The 23,266-nt window shown below is 45.7% G+C and overlaps 1 protein-coding gene across 1 annotated transcript in view; it reads left to right on the top strand.

Moving 5' to 3' along the window:
* Positions 1 to 343: 343 nt before the first annotated feature.
* LOC135258773 (transmembrane protein 178B-like) overlaps positions 344 to 23,266 on the top strand; it is a 61,854-nt gene continuing 38,931 nt past the window's right edge. The window contains exon 1 of the mRNA XM_064342333.1: positions 344 to 1,078. Within this exon, the coding sequence (XP_064198403.1) occupies positions 697 to 1,078 (382 nt within the window). The 5' untranslated portion in view covers positions 344 to 696. The remainder of the gene's footprint in view (positions 1,079 to 23,266) is intronic.

Genomic DNA, 23,266 nt, shown 5'->3' on the forward strand with positions numbered 1-23,266 from the left:
TGTTTGCGTTTTAGATATTTATTATTGTTGACTGCAAACAATGTTTATAATAAATTAACTCTCTTGTATCCATGACATGGTACACACATTTAAGATATTTAAACAGACAGACAGGGTCGGGCGATAAGGTATGAACCAGCAAAACAAAAACGATTTTTGCACATACTGTAGGCACAGGCGCGTGGACTTGTCCTTGCTGGCTCAACTGTTTTGTTTAGCGTGTGTTAAACGTGCACAATCTTTTTTTTTTCTTTTCGTTTCAGATTCTGAGCGATTTAAAAGCCTCCTCGTGACTGGCTTTCCTTGTCTCTGTAGATTCCGACGAATGGCAAGGGAAGGCTGTGGAGCGAAGAATGAGATAAGCATCTTTCCACTCAGCGAGCATCTGCACAGCTGCTGCAACTCTCTCTCTCTCTCCCTCGCTCGCTCTCTCTCTGTCTCTCTGACACACACGCACGCACACACACACACACACGCACGCACACGCGCACAAAGCCACAAGACCCCATTCCAGCCTTCGAACGCTGGAATTTGTGGTCGTAACCGACGTTAACTTTGCGCACATGTTAACGGGATCGCGCTACAATGGCGTTACAGCTCCGCAACGTAACGGAAACGGAATGATTCGACGCGGATTCACGTCGAGGAGCTGTCCGCGATAGTTGAGGTGCTGATGCGGGTCTGAGAGACGCTAGCATGGCTGCCGGGAGACTGCTGCTGTACGCCGGCCTCTTGCTATCGCTCTGCGCCCTTGGGATGTTAGCCGTAGCTATCTGCTCGGACCACTGGTACGAGACGGACGCCCGGCGGTACAGGGAGCGGTGCAGGAGCTTCAGCAGCCGCAGGAACGACCCGGGCTTCATTTACATCCCCAACAACAGCCTCCCGTTGCGCGCGAGGACGTCTAGGCTGGACCGCTGGGAGGAGAAGCTGCCGCTCGCCCGGAATCAGCGGCAGCTGTTCGCCATGAGCACGGCGGATGAGTGCAGCAGACGGTATAACTCCACCAACATGGGGCTGTGGAGCACGTGCCATCGACTGGGATTCGACCAGGATATCGAAGACCTCATTCGGAAAGGTAAGTAGCGAGGGGGTTGTTGCATTGCTTGGCAGCTACATCAAAACAGCGCTGTGCAATAGTTTTGCGGCTGTTCAGCTCTTCATAAGCTGGGGTAGATATAGTAAAAATGAAATGCGGAGGAAAATTGGAATTTGAGTCCTGACTTTTCGGGCAGTTGCTGATACTTTAAATATGGAATGAAAACGTGTTGAGCGGAGAACCGCCCTCGTTATGTGTGCTATTTTTCCACTTCATTCAGTCAAGAGTAAAGCACAGAGGGCTGTTGATAGAAATGGAATTACAGCAGACTACAGCACAACTGAAAATGTTATGGCGGGGAATCTAACCGCGGTAGAGGGTCGCACGTGAACCGCCCCACAGACTGCGCCACACGGTTTCCTAGAAATTTTCACTGGAAATAGTGACGGGCATTCCGGGTCCTTTCATCGAGTCGGATCATTTGGCTCAGCTCACCGATAGGAGACGGCTCTTTCGGCTCCCAAACGGCTCTTCATACTGTAGCTAGCATTTCCGGTTTTTGAAAATAAGGCAAAGTTAGCGATAGTTTGACCGATGATAGGTGTTTGTGCGCTGTACTGTATATAATTGTTCGATGCAATCTTACTAAACCTTCCAAATAACATTATTTTACTCTATATTTCTTATGAAAACCATTTAAATAAATGCAAAAACATTATTACACATGAACATTGAAGGCAGGTAATTTTTGTTGAAATTAATTGCACACTGAACACGGTGCATAGACGGAACCATTCAGAACAAACCACACATAAAAATAGAACATTATATTGCATAATAACAATGAAAAATAAATGAAAATGTGAAAAACTGCAGCCTCCAACTCAGAACCAATCAACTGGCCATTTTTTCTCTCTCTCTTTCTGTATTATTACTATCAAATTAGGATTATTGCTGCTGAGCTCAAAAACTTTATTTGCTGAGCACATCAAGCATCTCTTTTTCAGAATGAAAGTGCACGCACTGATTGATTGACTGATTCATCCATTTGTTAATCCATTAGGAAAGTGTTTTGCATCATACAGTTCAGATGAAAGCACACAGCAGATAACAGCATTCCAATACAGTTTATTCAGTCTTTTCGAGATCACGTACATCATCAAAGCAAGAGGCAATACAATCAGACCCCTGTGCTCACACTGCCTACATGCACAGGAGAGAAAAGGTACTGAAAAATATACAAAAACGCAAGTAATGTTAATGTAGCATATTGGGAACCCTGTTCCTGGAGATCTACCATCCCGTAGGTTTTCACTCCAACCCTAACAAAGCACACCTCATTCAACAGCCAGAGCAGGGCTGCCCAACCGTGTTCCTGGAAATCTACTATTACTATCTAGCTACTACTATTCTGTCAGTTTTCATGTCAACCCTTTAAGGTGTGAGGTCACAGTAATGTGGTTAGAATGTTCTTATCTGAACATTCTAATGCTGATGCAAGAGTCACTACTGGTAATTGAAAGCAGTGGAGTTCTACAGCACATTTTGGGAAAAAAAACATTCCAAGAAAACTTACCCTTCAAATGGTTAAGGATTCAAGGACATGACCCCTGGCCTGTGAGCTTTGCTCCCTCCCAGTGGCCAGTGAGGGTATTGCACCATACCTGTGTGAACGTGTGTGTCATGGGCGGGGCATCCACCCCTGGAGGCGTGGGGTGGTCGTGAGGAACACAGGCAAGCAGGGACCATCCCCTCTCAGGGAGAAACAGAAAGGGGGAGGGGGGGGGAGGAGAAAAGAGGAGAGAGATGGGTAACCAGACTCCACTGTGCTCCCCGCCCCCACCAGCCCCAGCCCTGAGGGAGGTCTATTAGGCCAACAAGCAAATTAATTTACATGCACAGCAAGAGAGGCGCCTGTCTCGTGGCAAAGCTTTTCTGCTGCAGTGGGCCGAGCGGGCGCTTCAGTCTGTACAGTAGCCTGACTCTGCGTGGAGAACGCAGTCTTGCGGTTAAACTAATATGGAATTATGCTCCTCTCATGGGACCTCGTCTCCCTCCGGAGGTAGGAATTAAACATGGTGGGGGGACACGTAGAGGGCACCCGTCCCAGAACTGAACCTCACTGTGGGGTGGAAAGGACTCCTTTAATGGAACACGTCCAGTTTTCATTCGGGAACCTTTTTTTAACATTTCAGAATCAGGCTGGAATCTTGTTTCTATGGGGACATTAGTCAATAAGGAATTTTACAAGCAGTGAACATTTCCATGTGTTCATGCTTTGCTTTTTTTTATGGAAAGAGATCCTGACCATATGGTCCACCTCTTGGCTGTGGCTGTTTAACTGTGTGCTTTCAAAAAATCTATGTGTACAATGTTTCAACATTACTGTAAAATAGTTTTTAAAAAACCTCACTATCTAAATGCATGGCCTTCCGGATAAGATACAGATTCACTGGCTGTAGGAATGCAGACATGGCTGGACACTGCATTCAGATCATGCTGCGGGTTAAATTTAGAAACAGATAAAACTCAGAGTGCTCTGGTGCTTGGGAGGAAATGATAAAAAATGCAGTATACCTTCTGTGGGAAGGATCCTGGCTTGCTTTAGTGTGAAGGACCCAGGCTTGCTTTCGTGTGAAGGATCCTGGCTTGCATTAGTGTGAAGGATCCAGGCTTGCTTTCGTGCGAAGGATCCTGGCTTGCTTTAGTGTGAAGGATCCTGGCTTGCTTTAGTGTGAAGGACCCAGGCTTGCTTTAGTGTGAAGGATACAGACTTGCTTTAGTGTGAAGGATCCAGGCTTGCTTTAGTGTGAAGGATCCAGACTTGCTTTAATGTGAAGGATCCTGGCTTGCTTTAGTGTGAAGGATCCTGGCTTGCTTTAGTGTGAAGGATCCAGACTTGCTTTAATGTGAAGGATCCTGGCTTGCTTTAGTGTGAAGGATCCTGGCTTGCTTTAGTGTGAAGGATCCTAGCTTGCTTTCGTGTGAAGGATCCTGGTTTGCTTTAGTGTGAAGGATCCTTGCTTTAGTGTGCAGGATGCAGTGCACAGTACACAGTACCGAACTTGGCAGTACACAGAAAATAACTGTGTGCACATCCCAGCCGTAGTGGGTCAGCCGGTGGCTAAAGAGAGAGAAGCAGAGGGAAAATGGAAGCTCCGAGCCGCGAGCTTTGATGTGCCCGCGTGCGGATATTTCTCTGATCTCTGGGCGGTGTCTGGGATTAGCCGTTTTGTTACAGGAGCCGTTAAGTCCGAATCTCAGGGGCTCGTTTTGAGCGGTGCCCCTGAGCAGCGGGAGGGGTTCTCTGTATCGGTGTGTTAGGAGCAGCTGTAGGCCTACACAGGGCCCTTCATATTCTGCACAGATACACACATGGAACAGATTTAGTCCAGAATATAAATGAAATAATGAACTGGCTGAAACCTGCAGACCGCAAATCCAGTTTATAGTCTGTTCTGATACTTCACGGAAAAAGTCATAAGTGCGTGTACCTGTATAATGTAGTTTGGGGCATTTATACCGTACAGTCAATTTTTGCAATTGTCATTGGTTAACAATTAAAAGCAAATGTTCTTTTTTTTTTTTTTTTTTTGTTCTTCAATGCAATTCGGCGTGTTCAACAGTGACCAAAATGAATGGCTCAATTTTTTCAATTTCAAAGTCAAAATAAAAAAAGAAAAGGGAAAAATGATTATTGAATCCAGGTCATTCCCTCAGCTCCTAATCCCAGCCCCCTAACTGTATTTTTCCACATTCTTTCAGGCAGGGAAGAGATAGAGAGAGCTGGGATAAAAATACAGAAAGTTTCACAGCCAGAAATCGAATCCCACGCAGGGCCGCTCGGGGATTCGTTTGTGCGTAACAGAGTGGGCTGCCCTGTGGACTGAGTCACGGTCTTGCCTGTCTGCATCATTTTGATTGGTTCACCCGTCACTACCTTAAGACTCACAGCTCGGAGTTGGCAGCCATGTCCTGTGTTTACTGTACTTCAGTTTCACTGGAAGATTAAGCATTTACTGGTTTTAAATGGGCCTTGAGTGAAATGCCTGCTTTGGTCTCAGGCCCAACGTCTGACCTGTTAATCGCATGCACTGAGGAAGCTATCATTGACTTCACAAACTGTGTGTTCACTCCACACGCCTGTGTGTAAAGCTCATCGTGCCTGTTGTCTAAGGCTAATGACTTTTATAAGGAAGAGACGAAGGATGTAAGAATGAGGATCTGAGCACAGACAGGAGAAATAAACAGAAATGAATGTTTATCTCACAGAAGCCAGAATTAATTTTTATGTAGCCCACTGTCCATGTTTACATGGAAAGTAGAATTTTCTCCCAGGTCAAACTGCGAGAAATACCAGCCTCCATTCAGCCCAGCGAAGAAGACTGTCCACTTGTTAAGCTCAACAAGGACGGGGTTTCAGAGTCGATGCTTTCTTTAACGGCGGACGCCTGGGCACAGTGGTCGCTTTCAGAAGCCGGCTGCTTGCGATGCGAGGAGGCACTGAAGTCCTGTGTGGCCCTGCGATGCAGAGAGGGGCAGCGCTGTTTCACTGACTTACACGGACGAGTCATTGCGTTCTGTCCTACGTGCGTTCCGCCACGTCCGATAGAGATTTGCATTCCTCATCCTGTCTTACACTGTCAATGACCTTTAATTAACCGTGGTCCTGGAAACCCAAACAATGTGATTTGTATGTTCACACAGACACCATCACTTCAAACCCAAGAACAAAAGATAAGGTAACTGAGATCAACTTGTTCATGATTGTGTTTGACAGGGACGCAGCACGTTAATAACATCCATGTGAATGTGCCAGAGTTAGCCAGGGAGGCTAATTTTCATCTCTAGTCCCTGGACCACAGGGCTTTGGACTCTGAGCAAATGGTCAGAGGTGGAAAATCCAGGCCTGGAAAGTAAAAGTCCTCCCCGGTATTTTGTTCCACCCGCCTGGATTTGCTAATTAGCGCAGTTCTTCAGCCAGGAGGCAGAATTGATTAGTGAAATCAGCTGAGTTTATGGGTAGAAGAAACACATGGATGGCAGGACTTTTACTTTCTGACCTCTGGACTTTTCACCTCTGCAAATCCATACATTTCTCTGAACATCTAGCAGCTTAACATGTTTTTAGATCAATAGTCAAAGGAGGACTAAAACTGGACTAAAACAAGCACTGAACTGTTTATTGTGGGAGAGGCACCATATTTTCTTCCCTGAGCTGTACGCTGAGCGAACAAGATGTAGGTAGATTTTTGGGAGGGTTCTGGGTTTTGCTCAGCGCAGTTATCCAGCTAACTCAGTAATCCTGCTTTGTGAAATACTAGCTGTACCTGAGCATAGCTAATGTTAAATAAGGCAGACATTTGCCAGCACTCCGGATTCATACTCATCTACAGTTCTGGCACCGAAGAAGACCAATCTCCAGAAAACACAGGGAAGGGTGCACAAAGGCAGTTTTCTTTCGTCGAGTGGAGTAGGATTTCAGTTTTATGCTTATGTTTTTAATATTTTATGTTTTATTCAGTTTTATGCTTACGCGAGTATAAGACAAAATATTTAGCCTGACAGAAATGCCAGGGTGGTCAGAGAGAACAGGACTGCTGGCTGTTTGTTTATTTTGTCCAAACAAAAGTGAATGAGAGATTCGAAATGCAGATACACCATATCAGTGTTATTGTAGAACACCGCTCCATTGCCCCAACAGAAGCCACTGGCTTCCCTGCAAGCAAAATCCTCAAATCTGTGTGTGCAAGACCAAACGGAAAATGCCTTTCACACAGCCAACACAATGGTTTTTTATGTTTTTAAAACACGCTGATGTCTAAGGTTATCACCTCTGCAATGTTTGCACCTATATACGTGCAAACGCGTGAATTTAACCACGAACAGTGGCATCGACCCCGTCTTCGCCAGTCTTGCACCAGTGCAGTGGAGCTGCAGTAGTTGTCGAGGTGTGTAAGTGTCACATGACCATTGTGAGAACATCTTTATGTTGTGCATTTAAAAAGAGCCTTTTTTCTGTAGGCCTGTAGAGGGAGGGGGTGATGTGGACCGAGGGAAAGCAGAGCCGCTCGCTGGTGTGCTGTGGTTATATTTTCGGGGGGGCGGAGAAGCACGTGGCCCGTTTCAGACGTGCTTTATGCTGATTTATGCCGATGTGAGATGTTTTTAATTAAAGGCTCTGCGTGTGCGGAGACCGCGCGGGTCACTGTTCTGGCGTTTACAAGACATCCGTCTCTCCGCCAATAATTGGATTGCCCCCCCCCCACCCCCCGACATCCCCCCTTCTGTCCTGCACTGGCTTGCGTATGATTGGCCAGTCCGTAGGCAATGGCATAAAAATAAAAAATAAAACACTGCAGTGAACTCAACTCAAATGAGCCAAAATAGACTGCTTCTCAGTTCAGATCTTGGGCAATCAAACGTCTTTCAGATTGGATAATGGCTCGCTTTGAGCTGTGCTGTGATAAAAATTTTAAAAAAAGATGAAATATGTCCAATAACTGTAAAACCTTGAGTATAATGAGAAAGAGTATGAAAGGGAATGTAAATATTGTGTTTTGGCAGCATGTTAAACCAAGACTGTCTGAACTGCTCTAGTGCACATGCCTGAGTGTATGAAATCTTGTCAGCAGTTTCTGATTTATGAAAGCTATATTTGGCGACCGTAAATACCTAGCTCTGTCTCATAAAACCATCTGCCGAGGTCGATGAAATGTTTTAACGCACCCGGACACAGAAAATGTGCCGTAATGTGAGGCTGATAAAGCAAACGATGTGAAAAGTGAGGCCGTGATGGCGTTTTGCAGCCACATTGCCTGTGGTTGGGCTAGGCCAGGGAACCAGCGGCCACAGCAAGCAGCTGGCACACATTTACAGTACATTACATTACATTTATTTAGCGGACGCTTTTATCCAAAGCGACGTAGGAAAGTGCATATCATGGTCATTGGACAACTACAAAACACAGGTTCAATAAGGTACGGGTACAGTGAACACTTGATCTGTGTGGCCAGTGTTACTGCAGATGAGTTATGCTTTACAGTGCCTTACTGGTCCCGGGGTCAGGGGCCTCCTCAAATCTGCCTGGGGTCGTCAGCCTGGTTTTGACAGCGTTTCAGATGAAGTGGGCCCGCATGGGAGAGGTGTGCGGCCATTTTGAGAGAACCTCTGCCTGTGCCGGTTTCCTGGAAGTGGAAGAGACGGTTATCTGGTTGTGTGTTCCTCTTGAAATAAAAGCACATGGAGGAGTTTGTTGATAACGGCTGATAGAGAATGTTGGCTTGAGCAGGCTGTGAGGGTTTTTAGTGACCCTGTGATTTACTGGAAACACAAGTGAACTCAGGCTGATCAGCAGGGTCACCGACGAGGCACAAAACTGGAATGCCAGAAAACGGCCAGACACACAGAAAGCAAGTTTCCCCAGGGGCTGAGACCCAAGGCAATACTGCCATACTGTTATATACGGGAATATTGCCAATATGCACAGAGAAATCTGAGCACAGCCAAGCCATGTCCAAAGTTATGTGAAAATCTAATGAAGAACGCTAAGGAACAAAACAAGTTAGCCATTTTTCCAAATCTGATAACGCTCGATAACGTTTTTGATAGTAATCAAAATTGACAGATACAATATTGCTGTGTCTTTTGAGAGCTGAAGAGAAAAACCTGCCTGGGGAAATATGTCAAAATTACTTTGGCACAGCATTTCCCACGAGGCACCACTGCTTGTTCTTTTTTTATACTGAAGCGATCATTTTTGTCTGGTTTATGTGCTCACAGCGTTAAGATTACATTACAGGCATTTAGCAGAAGCTCTTATCCAGAGCGACTTACATTGTATCCAATTATATAGCTGGATACATACTGGAGCAATGCAGGTTCAGTACCTTGCTCAAGGGTCCAACGGCAGTGCCCTACTGGGGAATCAAACCTGCAACCTTTAGGTTATAAGACCAACTCCTGAGCCATTATACTACACTGTCGCCCACTATTTCCACAGTGTCCTCCTTGCTCCTCCTGTGAGTATTGTGAGAGTGAGTATGATTATGAATGGTTATGATTATGATTGTGCTCTCTTTGGACTTGTGACATTTGGGGCTCTGTTTTCCGAGCGGCGCATGGCGGGTGGGTGGTGAGCCGTCCCCCTGGCAACGCGGCCTTTTCCTCATGCAGGCCTGTGCCTGTTGGGTGTCTGTGAAAGTTTTGGTGTCAGCGTAGTCTGTGATTCGTGCCCGCGCTGCCCGCCTGCTCAGACCTGGGGGTCAGTGGAGGACCCAGTTATGGTTTACGCAGCCATTTTTCATAATTTTAGGAAATTTTGCTCTGGGGACAAAAAAGTTTGCTCCTCAGGCTCCACAATGTGTGAGCTGTGACTCAACAAGAACAAGGGGAGTTTCAAACTATCGGCTTAACATTCGTCAAAGATACAAGGCAGGTCACTGGTTATATGCTAATGTGTATTATTGATTTTTATTATTATGGATTTATACTTTTTCTTTTTTGTGTCAGTCTTTGGGGAGCCTGAGTGAAATTGAGCTTGGTTGAGTGGCCGCTCCTGCCCCTCAGATGCACCCCATCCCGGGAGGGGAAGGGGGCAGCGGCTCGCGATCAGGAGTCTCTCGTGCGTTCACACTCTTCCTCTCGTTCTCTCGGGGATTTTTCTGCTGCTCCCTGTCGCCCGCCTCCCTGTGTTCCCCGGCGGTCCCCGGGACTGGAAGAGCGCTTTCAGCCCCGCTGGGGTGGCGGGATGGCGAGATGGCGGGGTGGCGGGGTGGCGGGGTGGCGGGATGGCGGGATGGCGCTGCCTCTTCGTTCTGCTGTCCTTATAAATTATGAAACGGATTCTTCCCCGTGAAATAAGTCAATATATATTCTGTGCAGCACCTTTGGTTCTTTTTTTTTTTTTTTCCCCGAGGCGTGCAGTCAAGGCTTTGCTGTGCGGCGTTCTGGATGTCGGCTTAAGCAGGTGTGAGTTTTGTTATTTATTTTAGTTTAGTTTATTTTTATTGTTTTTTGGCAGCTTGATGAAACTAAAATGAAACCAGGTGAAATGAACTAACGAGCCTCGACAATTGCATTTGTGACACTTTATTTCTTCCTAAATTATGAGTATAAACTAATCAAAGTTAGCATTGTAAATGGTACAAATGTCCTGCTTCATTTTTCACATCTTTTTTAAAGACAAGTCTCCGTGATGCTCCCAACTGGAGTTATAAAGCTTTAAATAAGGTACCCCCTAAATGGGCAAGGATTGGGCAGATTTGGCATCTGCGCTAAGGGGTTAAGATGGCTTGAATAAAAATAATTTCCGCCGTAAAATGTGAGTTCCCATAAGTGAGCTCTTGAATAATGTAGAGAAAATCATTTCTGGTGTTGTATGGCTCAGCTGGAGGATGGGGAGAGAAGTGTGAGCTTGACGCTAATGCTGTGGCTAACTGAAGGTGGCCAGCGGGAACAGACCAATGAGCTTTGAGAATTTAAGAGAAAAGCCAAGGGTGGAACTGTCTGAAGGCTGAAACAGCCGTCAGGAGAAGGTAAAGTAGAGGAGAGGGCACTACTGGAATGAGCCATACTAGAGATGTGCTACCACCACTGTTCAGAAGTGTGTTTACTAAGCTTACACTACTGTGACACGGGGAGACGATAAGTTTATTAAAAATGAAGCTGAATGCGTGTAAAGATGTTTTGGGATGTGTTTTATCAGCAGTGTTGTAGAACAGTAGCAGGAGAAATGGGTTCTGACAGAGGGAGTGATGGGGAAGTGTAGTGCAGAGCCAGGCCGGAATTTGGAACGTTGGAAAGCTTCTGGGCGGTTGGAAACAAGCCTTCGCCTGAAGTGAAGCCCACTGTTTTATTTTTCAAACTTGCTCTGTGGGTGGAAAAACACAAAGGTTGTGAAAGTAAATGACTGAGATACAAACCCTGGTGTGAGTTTGGTGCATTCTGTCAATATTCTATGGGGTTCCATTTTAAAAATCCACTCTTACAGTGATCTTGAAGTGCTCACCCACAGTTACGTAAATGGCACCGTAAATAGACTGGACGACTGGGCTTTTTTTTCATTACAGTCAGCACTCTTAAGCAAAGTGTGAGTAATATAACATCTTTAGTGAAGTGAAGTTAGTGGCAGCTTAGCATCATATTAATAACATCATTATTACTTGCCTTTTTATTATTTATTTATTTATTTACCAGGGAAGCAGTCTTTTTTTCTTTTTCCCTTTTTGTTCAGCTTGATAAGGTTCAGAGTGTGGAGACATTTTTTCAATAATAAACTAAAGCTCTCTTTAATTGCTGTAATTTGTTTACAATGACCTTTCTCATAGTCTTGGATATATTATCTCATAACAGATACTGATGATAAGAGGAACGTACTATACTCACTGGACTTAGAAACACTGTGCCAGCAGTAAATTAATGCGCAGGAAAAGCAAGCAATCTCTCACAATGAGTAAAGAGGGACACGCCCTGTCCAGTAAGCTCATTACCTGCCAGCAACACCGCCTTTTTAAACTCATTCTTTCTTTCCATTTTTTCATTCATATCAGTTGAATGCTCGCATGTGCCATAGAAGTTTGAGATGTGAGTTCCGGTCACACTCATAGTAAAATAAAATAACAGAAATTAGGTTTTACTTGTACTTGTATGATCATACAGTTTTTTTTTTTATGCCAGCTTGGGGCATGTGAGGTAACGCAGGATGAAAACCTGTTTAACTGGCTTTGCAGTGCCGTGCTGTGTGTGAAGCATGCGCCCCAGTAGTGTGCAAGCTGTGTCTTACACAACCTGTGTGTCACCCAGGTAACCGAGTCATCTAACAACGTTTTTCAGTCAGTACCACGGTGGGGGTTGTCAATCGAATGCACCACCCTGTATCTCCCTGGCCTGTGCAAACCCTTCCACCTCCCTCCTGCCCACACTCTTCCTCCTCGTTGAGATCTATGCCTCTTGCTATTCCACCCTTGTTTTGTTGTTGTTGTTGTTGTTGTAAACACATCATCACAGAAGCGTCCTCAGCTAATTTGAGTGGGCGGAAAACCCACACGCACTATCATTTTCATTTTCACAGAGAACAGACGATGCCCGTTCAAAAATGTAGCACAGGAGCATGTGCAGTGACATGCAGCCCGTGTAGCACAGGAGCATGTGCAGTGACACGCAGCCCCTGTAGCACAGGAGCATGTGCAGTGACACGCAGCCCCTGTAGCACAGGAGCATGTGTAGCACAGGAGCCCCTGTAGCACAGGAGCATGTGCAGTGACACACAGCCCCTGTAGCACAGGAGCATGTGCAGTGACACCCAGCCCATGTAGCACAGGAGCATGTGCAGTGACACCCAGCCCATGTAGCACAGGAGCATGTGCAGTGACACCCAGCCCATGTAGCACAGGACATGTGTAGCACAGGAGCATGTGCAGTGACACCCAGCCCATGTAGCACAGGAGCATGTGCAGTGACACGCAGCCCCTGTAGCACAGGAGCATGTGCAGTGACACCCAGCCCATGTAGCACAGGAGCATGTGCAGTGACACGCAGCCCGTGTAGCACAGGAGCATGTGCAGTGACACAGCCCGTGTAGCACAGGAGCATGTGCAGTGACACGCAGCCCCTGTAGCACAGGAGCATGTGCAGTGACACCCAGCCCCTGTAGCACAGGAGCATGTGCAGTGACACCCAGCCCCTGTAGCACAGGAGCATGTGCAGTGACACAGCCTGTGTAGCACAGGAGTATGTGCAGTGACACACAGCCCGTGTAGCGCAGGCTCAAGCTACACGCTCCCGGGGGTGACCTTGGGGATCTGTCCTGAGGCCTAAACAGCAGCCCCGTAGCGTCTTCATTAGGTGAGAATCTGCAGCTCTCCCTGTCTCCTGTCCGCTCTATTGATTTCCAGATTGCACTTAATTGAATTTATGATAAGAGAATTAGTGAAAGAAGGACAATCGGTTACGCATGCCCCCCCCCCCCCCCCCCCCTCAGCTCTACAAAGAGGCTGCACCAGGGGAATTTGAACTCCGTACAGGACAGAGAGTGCTGAGTCATCAGTTATTTGGCTGCCGATCGGGGTCCCCAGGTGAGGTAATCGACAGAGCAGTCATCGCTGAGCCCGTAAACCCCGCTCATTAAATTATGCAGGTCACTGGTTGTACTGCTGAAAGTTTAATGCGGTTCGGTCAGCGAAAGAGAGGTAACCGTGTCAGCTGTGTCGTCTGAATGCCTTCTGCGGCTCTGTGGGACTGAGTCAACCCTCCTCAAACCTGCTGAGGTCAACCCCAGGGATTCCAGCGCTGCTGACCCTTCGTTTAGGGGCGGCCTCGTAAAAATCACAGCGACTTTCTGACAGACTGTGCGGCAGCAAGTCAGAGACAGACAAAGAAAGAGAAAGAGGGAGAAAGAAAGAGAGAAAGAGAGAGAGGGAGAGAGAGAAAGAGAGAGGGGTGATACTTGTGGTCCATGCTGATCATTGGAACAGGTGAGGATAAAATCCAGCCCTCCCATATCTCTGGAGAGTCTGGGGGGACAAATTAGGTCGCTCCCTGGATGATTGCTTCCCTCCCAAGCAATTTCGATAATTGATAACCGAGCTCCTGCTCATTCACAGCGAGCAGCTCACCTCCTGCAATCCTGCAACACTAATACATCAACATGACGCATTCCCACCTCAGTTCCCTGTCATTAACCTCACCAAGCCGATGCAAAATGGCACCTTAAATAAGACGTTTTAACTCAACCGGAAAGGCTGAGAGGTTTGTTGGCCGAACTGTGTCACCGGGGCTGACACAGCTTGACCTACACAGGCTCCGGGAGAACTCTGCGTAAAACCAGCTGGGATTATAAGGTGGTTTAAACTGGGTTTGTTTTCAAATGTTCTGGTCATAGCTGGTCTGGGGCTGGTCAGAGCTGGTCCCGATCTGGTCAAAGCCAGTTAAAGCTGGTTAAAGCTGGTTAAAGCTGCTAGAGCAAGCTGGTGGTCAAACTGGTAAACCGGCTGGACCGGTTTAGGTTTAAACGGGAATTTTCAGCGGGGAAAGAAGGCTTCTCGGTGTGTAACAGGCGCTAAAATGACCCAGCAATGAGAATAGAGCGACAGGTGTTCATGACTCCACAGTTACCCTGCATAGCAGATGATGGTGGTGGGGTCAGCATGTAGTTCTAGCATCACCCTCATCACCAGCTAAACACACTCCTCCAAGTGCTCTTATTATTATTATTATTATTATTATCATGAATTTTGGTGGTTTTTATCATTTATTCATATAGCAGACACTTCAAAATGACTGCAGTAACGGGGCTGTAAATCATTGACGTAAAAACGTGCTTAAAGTGCATATGAGCAGAAAAAATGAGGTGATTTTAGTGATATGAGTGAAAGTGATACGAGCAGACACTGTGAGAGTTAGCTCAGAAACAAGTTTCATACAGTCGCAGTCATACAGCTAAATATTCAGAAGATTAATATGATATCTGTGCACCACACATGGACAGGACAGTAGTCATATTGACCTTATTGATTCCCATGTGTGGTGTACAGATAAAATATTAATCTTCTGAATATTGTAACAGGCAGAGAGATACCCCCATACAATGGCAGAAAGGAAAATAATCATGTCAATGCAGCACCAAATCCCAACAGGGGAAAGCCAGAGCCTAGAATTATAGGGCTCTACCAGACACTTCATTAAGAATGATGCAAGAATGTGCAACACATTTGTTTTTTAAAAAAATGTTCAGGTGTACATCTGTGTAATACAAAGCAAATCTCTGATTCTGTAGGTAAAATTCTGAAGCTGGATGTGTTTAGATCAGTCTTATATTTATGGGCTTGGTGATATACTTATAAGGTCTTAAAAAGTGAAATGTGAACTTGGAATTAGAGCAGAATAGGGAGGTAAATCACACTGTGATGTGATGGAGAGGAAGTAGCAGCCAGTTTTCCCAGGAGTCCTGCCCCTAGAACCAGTCTGACATCTGGCAGCCGTGTTGGCTCCAACTGACCGGTCAAGATCTCTGCTCCAGAAAATCTGGGGGTGGATCGATTAATTAGGCCTGGCCTGTGGGTGGACAGGTGTCTGTTAGGTCAGTGAGTGTACCCCCCCCCCCCACCACCTCCTCCTCCATCCGTCACCCTGCCCGTCAGCTTGCCCGCTTGACCCCCCCCCCCCCCCCCGTGTCAGTGAAGAAGGTCATTTGGCACTAGGGCTCCGTTCATTAACACGGTAAATTGGAAGGCAGGGGGCTGGCTCTGTCCAATCAGAGTCACCTGAGCTGACCTTTGAACTCCCGCGAGCGAATCAGCTGTGTTCTGAGGGAGGAAATGCTGCCGTGGCTGGCCCTGTGACTTCAGTGGATTCGCTCCACACGTCCAGCAGCAGCAGCAGCAGAAAAAAAAACACTTCTCTGCTAGAGAAATATTTCCATGTGAAGGGAGGAAAAACTGCATGAGCTCTCCGTCTGAGTGAGCTGCCCCCCCCCCCATCCCATCCCCACCCCCCCACCCCCCCACCCCCCACTTCCAATCTGCAAATACGCTTTTCAAACATTTGGTTGAGAGCCTTGACCCATGTGGAAAATTGCTTTGCGGAAAAAAGCGTGGCTGAATTTATTGGACGAACGTCATTAGCCTCGGACCAGATTCACCATTAGGAGGGCTCGCATCTGTCTGTCATTAGCCGGCACGTTGACCTTTTCCATTCCATTAGATTTTTATCAGAGACTGATGGAGTGAATAGTCTTTTAAATGCAGGGGATGGAGATACGTTTTTATCTGGAAGAGGAGGAGATAAATCTCTCTCTCCGCAGGCGTGCCTGCTCTTGAAAGAAAAAAATCCCTTCCCAAAATAAAGAACCGAACAGAACAGACAGTGTGTGTAAACGAGTCTGGGTAAACCCAAAAATAAATCTGCCCGTCCCCCTGTAGTGAGGATTGGCCAAATGTATAAACAAGATAACCTGAATCCCCTTTATTCAGGAGAGCCAAACTTTATTAAACAATTGGACATTACAGGGATTTAAATAATTCAATCAATCAGTTTATTGAATAAGAATTTGAGTGAACGAATCATGGAAAATAATAAATCAAATACTGAAAATAATTAAGTGAGAACATTACATTTATTAATTAAGAACGCTAAAAGCAAATTATAATTTGGTGATTTTGAATCATTACAGATGAAGGGTTAGCTTGTGTTAGTGACAACAATTACTGAAGTGGTTAAGTTCTATTATTACTCCAATAAGTATTATCAAATAAAATCAATCATGTAAAACATAGCAATGCGGCTACAAAGAACAGGAGCCTGTGCAGGAATTACAGATAAAATCATCAAGGACTCACGTGTGTGTGTGTGTGTGTGCGGGTGTGTGTGTGTGTGTTCTGTAGTGTGACAGTGTCCTGGGCACAGTGTTATGTGCTCTATAATTGGGCCTCTGCCTTCCACTTCTGAGTTGGGTACACGTCCCAAGACCTCTGTATTTTGCAGGAGAATCTACGTCCCAAGGCCTCTGAGCTCTGAGCCAATTAACCTCAGTCCCCAGACCTCAGAGTTTGTCGTAAGCTGGAAACAAATGGCCAGACCTCTGAGACAAAGCCATAGTCCCCCTGTTATTTCATACGAGCCCACCCCAGTCCATGTGCACGGACGTGAACCTGTATTCACACATAAAGATTCAGGTTACAGGTTTTGAACAATATTATCAGCGTCAGATGAACGTGTTTTCCTCCCTGCTACAATTTAGATCTTCACACATTTTTTGTGGTCTGTAAAATTGCCATAGCAACGTGTGAAGGTTTCATGGGCTTTACGCAGGGATATTGATAGAACTTTGGATCAGGGTTGGTGGGTCATGATTTTGGTAGCTTTGGTAGCTTAAGCGTGCACGATTGGTCTGTAATTCTGTAATTTGCATATGTCAATCAAATTCGGAATGCTACTATATTTCCCAAAATTGTCCCGCTGGTTTCTGAAATGTCTCCACCGGGGTGTGCGGTGGCCCTCAGGAGGTTCCTCCCTGCCGGGTTTGGAGACTCGGTCGCGGGACGGTGGTTCACAGGGCCGTCGGTGCGGCATTCGGGGAATAAGTCCCGGTTAAAAAAGGCGAAACCTTTTCACAGATTCATTTGTCTTTGATTTCTGTGCGGCTGCCCTAAGAGACCGAGGCCAATGGGAGGCTGATGGGCAGCGTGCGCAGGCAGTACGGGGTTAACCGAGCCTCTGAGGGTCTGCGTCGCGGGAATGAGAAAGCGGGGGCTTGATGAATGAATCCAGCGTATCGATTTCTCCGGACCGAGCGGTCACTTTCAAACTTCTGCTGCTCTGCCTGTCAGAGCCTGTTTGTTTGCTGGGAAGCAGACTTGGATTTAGCATCAGAGAACCGCCAATTTAGGCTGACCTCAGAATTGAAGAGTTGACCCCAAGGGCAGTAAGTTTTTTATTTTTATTTTTTTCAAACTGTTAAATTCCAGCAAATAAATAGCAAAAATGTAGCCAAAATATGTCCTGTTTATTTTGTATGCTTTTTTCACTTAAAGTTTCATCCAAACATGCTTGACCAGTTGAGCAGAGGTATCCAAACTTTGGCAGACTGCTGAATGATTTATATATTATTGAGCATATTTAGGGGCAGCATAGTGGGGCAGTGGATAGTCCAATCTGCCCATAGGTATGAGTGTGTGAGTGAATGGTGCGTGTGGGGCCTGCAGTGGATTGGAGACCAGTCCTGGGTGTACGCCTGTCTCTTTCTTGCCCAGTGCATGCTGGGATAGGCTCCAGGCCCCAACTGCAAACCTGACCAGGGATAAGTATGTTAGATAAAGGATCTTTTTTTCTGTTAATAAGATTTGTTTTTAATTCAAAATCATTTATAGTAGGTGAATTCCATCTGTAGGAACATTGGCATCAAATTCAGAAATTGCAGAAAGTAGTATCAATACTGCAATGTGGGATTCTCTCGCTCTCTCTCTCTCTCTCTCTCTCTCCCTCTCTCTCTCCCTCTCTCTCCCTCTCTCTCTCTCTCTCTCTCTCTCCCCCCCCCCCTCTGATCTCCCTCTCCCTGTCCCTGGCAGTTGAGATGGCACAGGCCAGCGGTGTAATTTTGAGATAAAGAAAAATACAGTTGTCGAGTCGAATAACACGGTGCAGCTCCAAGGGGCTGAGGCCCTGCGATGGACCCGCCAGCGTAAATTTGAGATTTGGCTGCAGGAACGAAATATTAGAGGGCTGATGGGTAATGTCACAGCCGGCCCACTCGCTGATTCTTCATCCTCACAGAGAGAGATGCCAAAATCTCCCCAGCCCCAAGCCCAGAAACCATTAAAAAAAGGCAAAAATATGGCTGGCGTTAGAGGTTGCTGTGAATGTACCTGAAACCAAAGGAACACAATAAAAACACACACAAGGCTGCTAATAGAATTTGCAGTACACTGCGTACTTTAAGTAATTCTTTTTTGTGGCATCTTAGCCTTTGTTAACATTCTCGCGTTTTGCATGCAGATATGTCACATTTCCACACAGTTCCTCGGGGGAATTTTGGGGGATGACTCACATCCTGTGACCGGGGCTGTGTCCCCCTCAGCCTACCACCGCTGGACCAATGGCACTGGCTTTTTTTCACGGTGTAACCTGTTAACGCCCAGCACTCAGGCACTCTCATGCAGTTTTTACATCAAGATACGAAATGATACGGAAGCAACTGAAGAGTGCATTGCGTCAGCCGTGGCCAGGGTGCTTGTGGGGGATGTAGTTGTTCAGTTGTGTAGCTGTGTTTCCTCTCCCGCGGTATGTCACTGACTCTACATCTGCCTACACTCAGCAGGCAGTGTTGCGAAACCAAGGGAAGTTTTAACATGGTAACATATTCCCTTGTCCAGAGCGGTCGTTTTGGGCTGTTGGAGAGTTGCCGGTTCGATCCCTGGCCCTCTGGGCTAAAAGTGTTGAATTGTTCTTGAGCGGGACACCTGACCCCTCCTTAATTTCTCCTGACGAGCTGGCTGGCGCCTTGCGTGGCTGCCTTTCTCCAATGGTGTGTGAGTGGGTGAATGAGAGGGTGTGTGTGTGTGAGTGGGTGAATGAGAGGGTGTGTGTGTGTGAATGGGTGAATGAGAGGGTGTGTGAGTGTGTGTGTGAGTGGGTGAATGAGAGGGTGTGTGTGTGTGAATGGGTGAATGAGAGGGTGTGTGTGTGTGAATGGGTGAATGAGAGGGTGTGTGTGTGAGTGGGTGAAGGAGAGGGTGTGTGAGTGTGAATGGGTGAATGAGAGGGTATGTGAGTGTGTGTGTGAATGGGTGAATGAGAGGCATTAATTGTTAAGCACTTTGCACAGCTGTAGTTACTGGAAAAAGTATTGTATAAATGCTGTCCACTTACCACTTAGCCTAGCTCTTACCTTATCTGCTTCCTACCTCTGTGTATAATCTAAAAATCCAACAAAGGTGGACAGACTGCATTTTAAAAATGATGAAGGATTTTTAATGATATTTTGTTAGAGTGTGAAAAGCATTTGGCTGCATTCCAAGCATCCGACTGCACTGCACTGGGTTATACAGCAGGTCTGACAGCTGGAAGCAGAAGCAGGTTCAGATGCTGGGAACGATGCTGCTATTGACTGGCTCATTCAGATGAATGGGAGGAGTTCAGACAGAAGATGTGAGCATGTGGTCCTGTGGTATCCCTGCTGGGGGGCAGTTTATGATGCTTTTGACCCCCTAACTGGGGAAACTATAAAGAGACTTTCAGGTACTTTCTGGAAAAGCCAGGCTGCCTGGGGGCCTTGGTGTTCTGGCTACGCTGCTGCGTTTTTGCAGTTAAATTGTTATGTCCTGCAGGCAAGATATTTGTGCCTCTTGAGAATCCCCCCCCCCCCCACTCATCGCTCTCAAGTTTGTGTTCTGTAGTTCTGTGCCCACGTGAGTCATATGTGTGTGTGTGTGGGGGGGGGGGGGGGGAACGGAACTGCATCTAATCATTCGGGGTGACTCGGGGTTAAGTCATTCGGGGTTACCTTGGTTACTGCTGCATTCGTTCCTCCCTCCATAGCCCCCCTGTGCCTGCAGGTCAGGAGTCTACAGCTACTTTACACCTGGCTGGCCAGTGGAGGATGGACTCCCCCTCTATAGCCGGGTTCCTCCCCAGATTTCTTCCCATTGGGTAGTTTTTGTCTTGCCAGAGTTTTGAGGATTTTCTCCCCACTGGGAGTTTTTTTTTACCGTATGTACCTGCTATTTGGGGGTTCAGGTCTGGTGTTTGCTCTGCTTGCTCTGTTTGCTCTGTCTCTTGCCTTGCTTCTCTGTAAAGTGTCTTTGTGACAGTTACCTGGAAAGAGCGCTGTATAAATAAAAAACTGTTAAATTATTGAGTTGCCGCCAGTGGAAGAAGCGCCCATCCTCCGGCTGGTGTGAGCTCTCTCGCAGTCCCGCGTGACCTGCAGAGCTGCTAATAACCCCCCCCCCAAACCCCCCCCCGATTGAGCAGCCCCTGGGGGGGGGGGGGGGGGCGCTGGAGCTCGCCCTGTGGATCCTGGAGAGCGCGGCTGGCAACTCCACATTCAAATGAGAGCGGGAAAAAAAAGGGGGGGGGGGCAAAGACGTCACAGCCATCTGTCTCCGAATGTCACCTCGGAAGGCAACGCGTGAAGCGCCTCCTCCACTGACTAAGAGCAGACCGTAACCCCTGTGAATATATGCAAATATTGTATGCAGATATCTCGCAGAGCACACTGCCATTACTTACAGTGTATGACAAAAAAGGAAGCACATGACTATCTAGCCTATATACCACCCCAGCCACACGCCAAATAGCCATCAGCCTAGTTACATACTGTATGTACAGATGCATCCTGCTAGTGAATATTTATGAAAATATGCTTGGAATAATGTATTCAATATTGTGTACGGAGATGTAAGTGGCAACACCAGTACATGTTCACATAATGTAATACATGCGTACATTTAAGGGAAGACTATTTTAATGCCATACCTCCTGCTAGGTCGAAAAGTGTCTTCGCACATGCATTGCTGTAATGATAGGAATGTGCAACGCTATGTTTTGAATTTTTTCATCTTTTTCAGACTGGTTCGCTCTGGCTGGTTTATTTAGATTATTCTGGCTGCTTTGCAGTAGGCTGTTTGAACTGAATAAGCTCTTTTTAAAGACAGCACTGGCTACATATACATGAACCTTAGCTGAATAGACGCTGTGCCACACTGACCAGTGGCAAACATGCTGAAGCAGCCATTGATAATGGCCTTTCTTTTGCATTAGTGGTGAAACTGAAAATGAATTTAATTATTCCAATAATGAAACCAATGAATAAAAACAAATGCTTTGCATTAGTGATAAAATGTTTGGTAATTAATGAAATTAAAAATGAGTAATTAAAATCAAGAGCCAAGAGGGTAATTTTTAATTTGCAGAGCCCTACATATGGAAACAGAGAATGCATTACTATTTCTTTATAAATAATCATTGCCATCTAAAAATGAAGTTGAAGTTTCATACTGTGTTTTCTATATCCACTAAACATTAATTATTCTTCAAAGGGTCACTGAACAGGTGTGTGCCTGGTGTTCGGTGTTTTCCTACATAAACACACTACCTGCGGCTTCATTTAAAAAGTCTTAACTTTACCCAGAAAACTTTTTAATGTATTAGTTTAAGCTTGATTTCAGGCTCTGTTAGATATACAAGCTGAATTATTATTTAAAGGGGTTGTTTTCAAAGATTAGCCCTGGGCACATTTTTCAATATAATAACATATTAATAAAAAGAATAAAATCCGACTGAAATTAAAATATAAGGACATCAGTTTCTGTTTATTTTTCAGAAAAGTGTGGGCACAATTCGCTACGGGGTTATTTTTAAAATAAATAATTAAATAAATAAATAGAAACCTTACACAAATAAAATATAAGCTTACAAGCAAAATATTTGGTTCACAAATTCTGTAAGTCTCTATTGATCTTGATGGCCAATAGGGGGGCTCTTCTGGTTTCTTAACTGTCTAGGAATTCCTTTGGCTCTCCAGTATTCGTTCAAAGTGGAACAATCATGTAACTGATTGGTTCAAGTTGACACATACATGCTGTGACTGGTCAGAGTAATGTGGATGTTAGCGAAAGGATGTCTCTAAAAATCTGATTGGCTGGAGTAGACTCTGTTTGTGGATAAATTTGCACATCTTGCTGTGAGGAAGGGTCTCAAAAATCCACAAACAAACACAAAGCGAGTCCACACATTCCCAGATGAAATGCGCATTGAGCTACTGTCAAATAAATCCCCACAATTTGAGAAGTCTTTCCAGAAAAAATAACCCATGTCATGAAATTAAAATGCCTTACTACATTTGTCTGTCTGGGAGAGATTTGTGAGTGCAAAAACATATTCGTAGACCAATTATTTTGTTTGTAAGATGCAAAAAAATATTTGAGAATCTCGTTCTACTTGGTTCATATCATTTAATGATTTGTGAGGCAATAATATCCCCATAATTCTGCAAGGCCAGTGAGAACAAAAAGATTGTGAAGGAAAACCTGCCAGCCCAGCCACACAAGTTATATATGCGCTTATGCAAGAGGCTGCACCATAACAGACTCTGCACTTGTCAGGGAGTATGATGGCACAGGCATTGCTATTGTAGGGTTTCTTTTGAAAGACTGTAAGCTCGCCCTAACCTTGGCAGAACAAGGCCAGCTGTTTTCCCGTAACTTCATATTTCCTGTCACAGATGGCTAATGATCCAGCCTCAAACCTGTAATCTATTGTCCGTGAGGCACACGCTGTGCTTTTGGGGACGGGTGAGTGTCCTTACTGAGTCACCCGAGAGCATCACTTCTGTTGGATTGCATACAGTAGGGGTGTCAGATCTTATTCGAAAAGAGCCGGCGTGGGTGCAGGTTTTTTTTTTGCTTTAGACATCTTTAGACAAGTAGAATCGGGTGTCTTTGTATTGGGCTGAAATAAAAACCCACACCCACAAGTTTCTGTGATTTAATGTGATTTCATTGGTACAGCAGCAATGTGCTTTTGAGGCTTGAATGTGTATAGGTGTGTGTGTGTGTGTGTGTGTCTATGTATATAGGTACAGTCACCTTGAAATTATTGGTAACCTTGATGAGGATGTGCTATATTTTATGCTCAAGAATAAGGAAAACTATCTTCTTTCATTCAAAAAAAACATTGCTGAGAGAAAGCATTTTTTTAAACCAGTAATATTTTACTTATTTTGTTTAAAAA

The sequence above is a fragment of the Anguilla rostrata genome, chromosome 7 (assembly GCF_018555375.3).
Source record: "Anguilla rostrata isolate EN2019 chromosome 7, ASM1855537v3, whole genome shotgun sequence".
Lineage (NCBI taxonomy): Eukaryota > Metazoa > Chordata > Actinopteri > Anguilliformes > Anguillidae > Anguilla > Anguilla rostrata.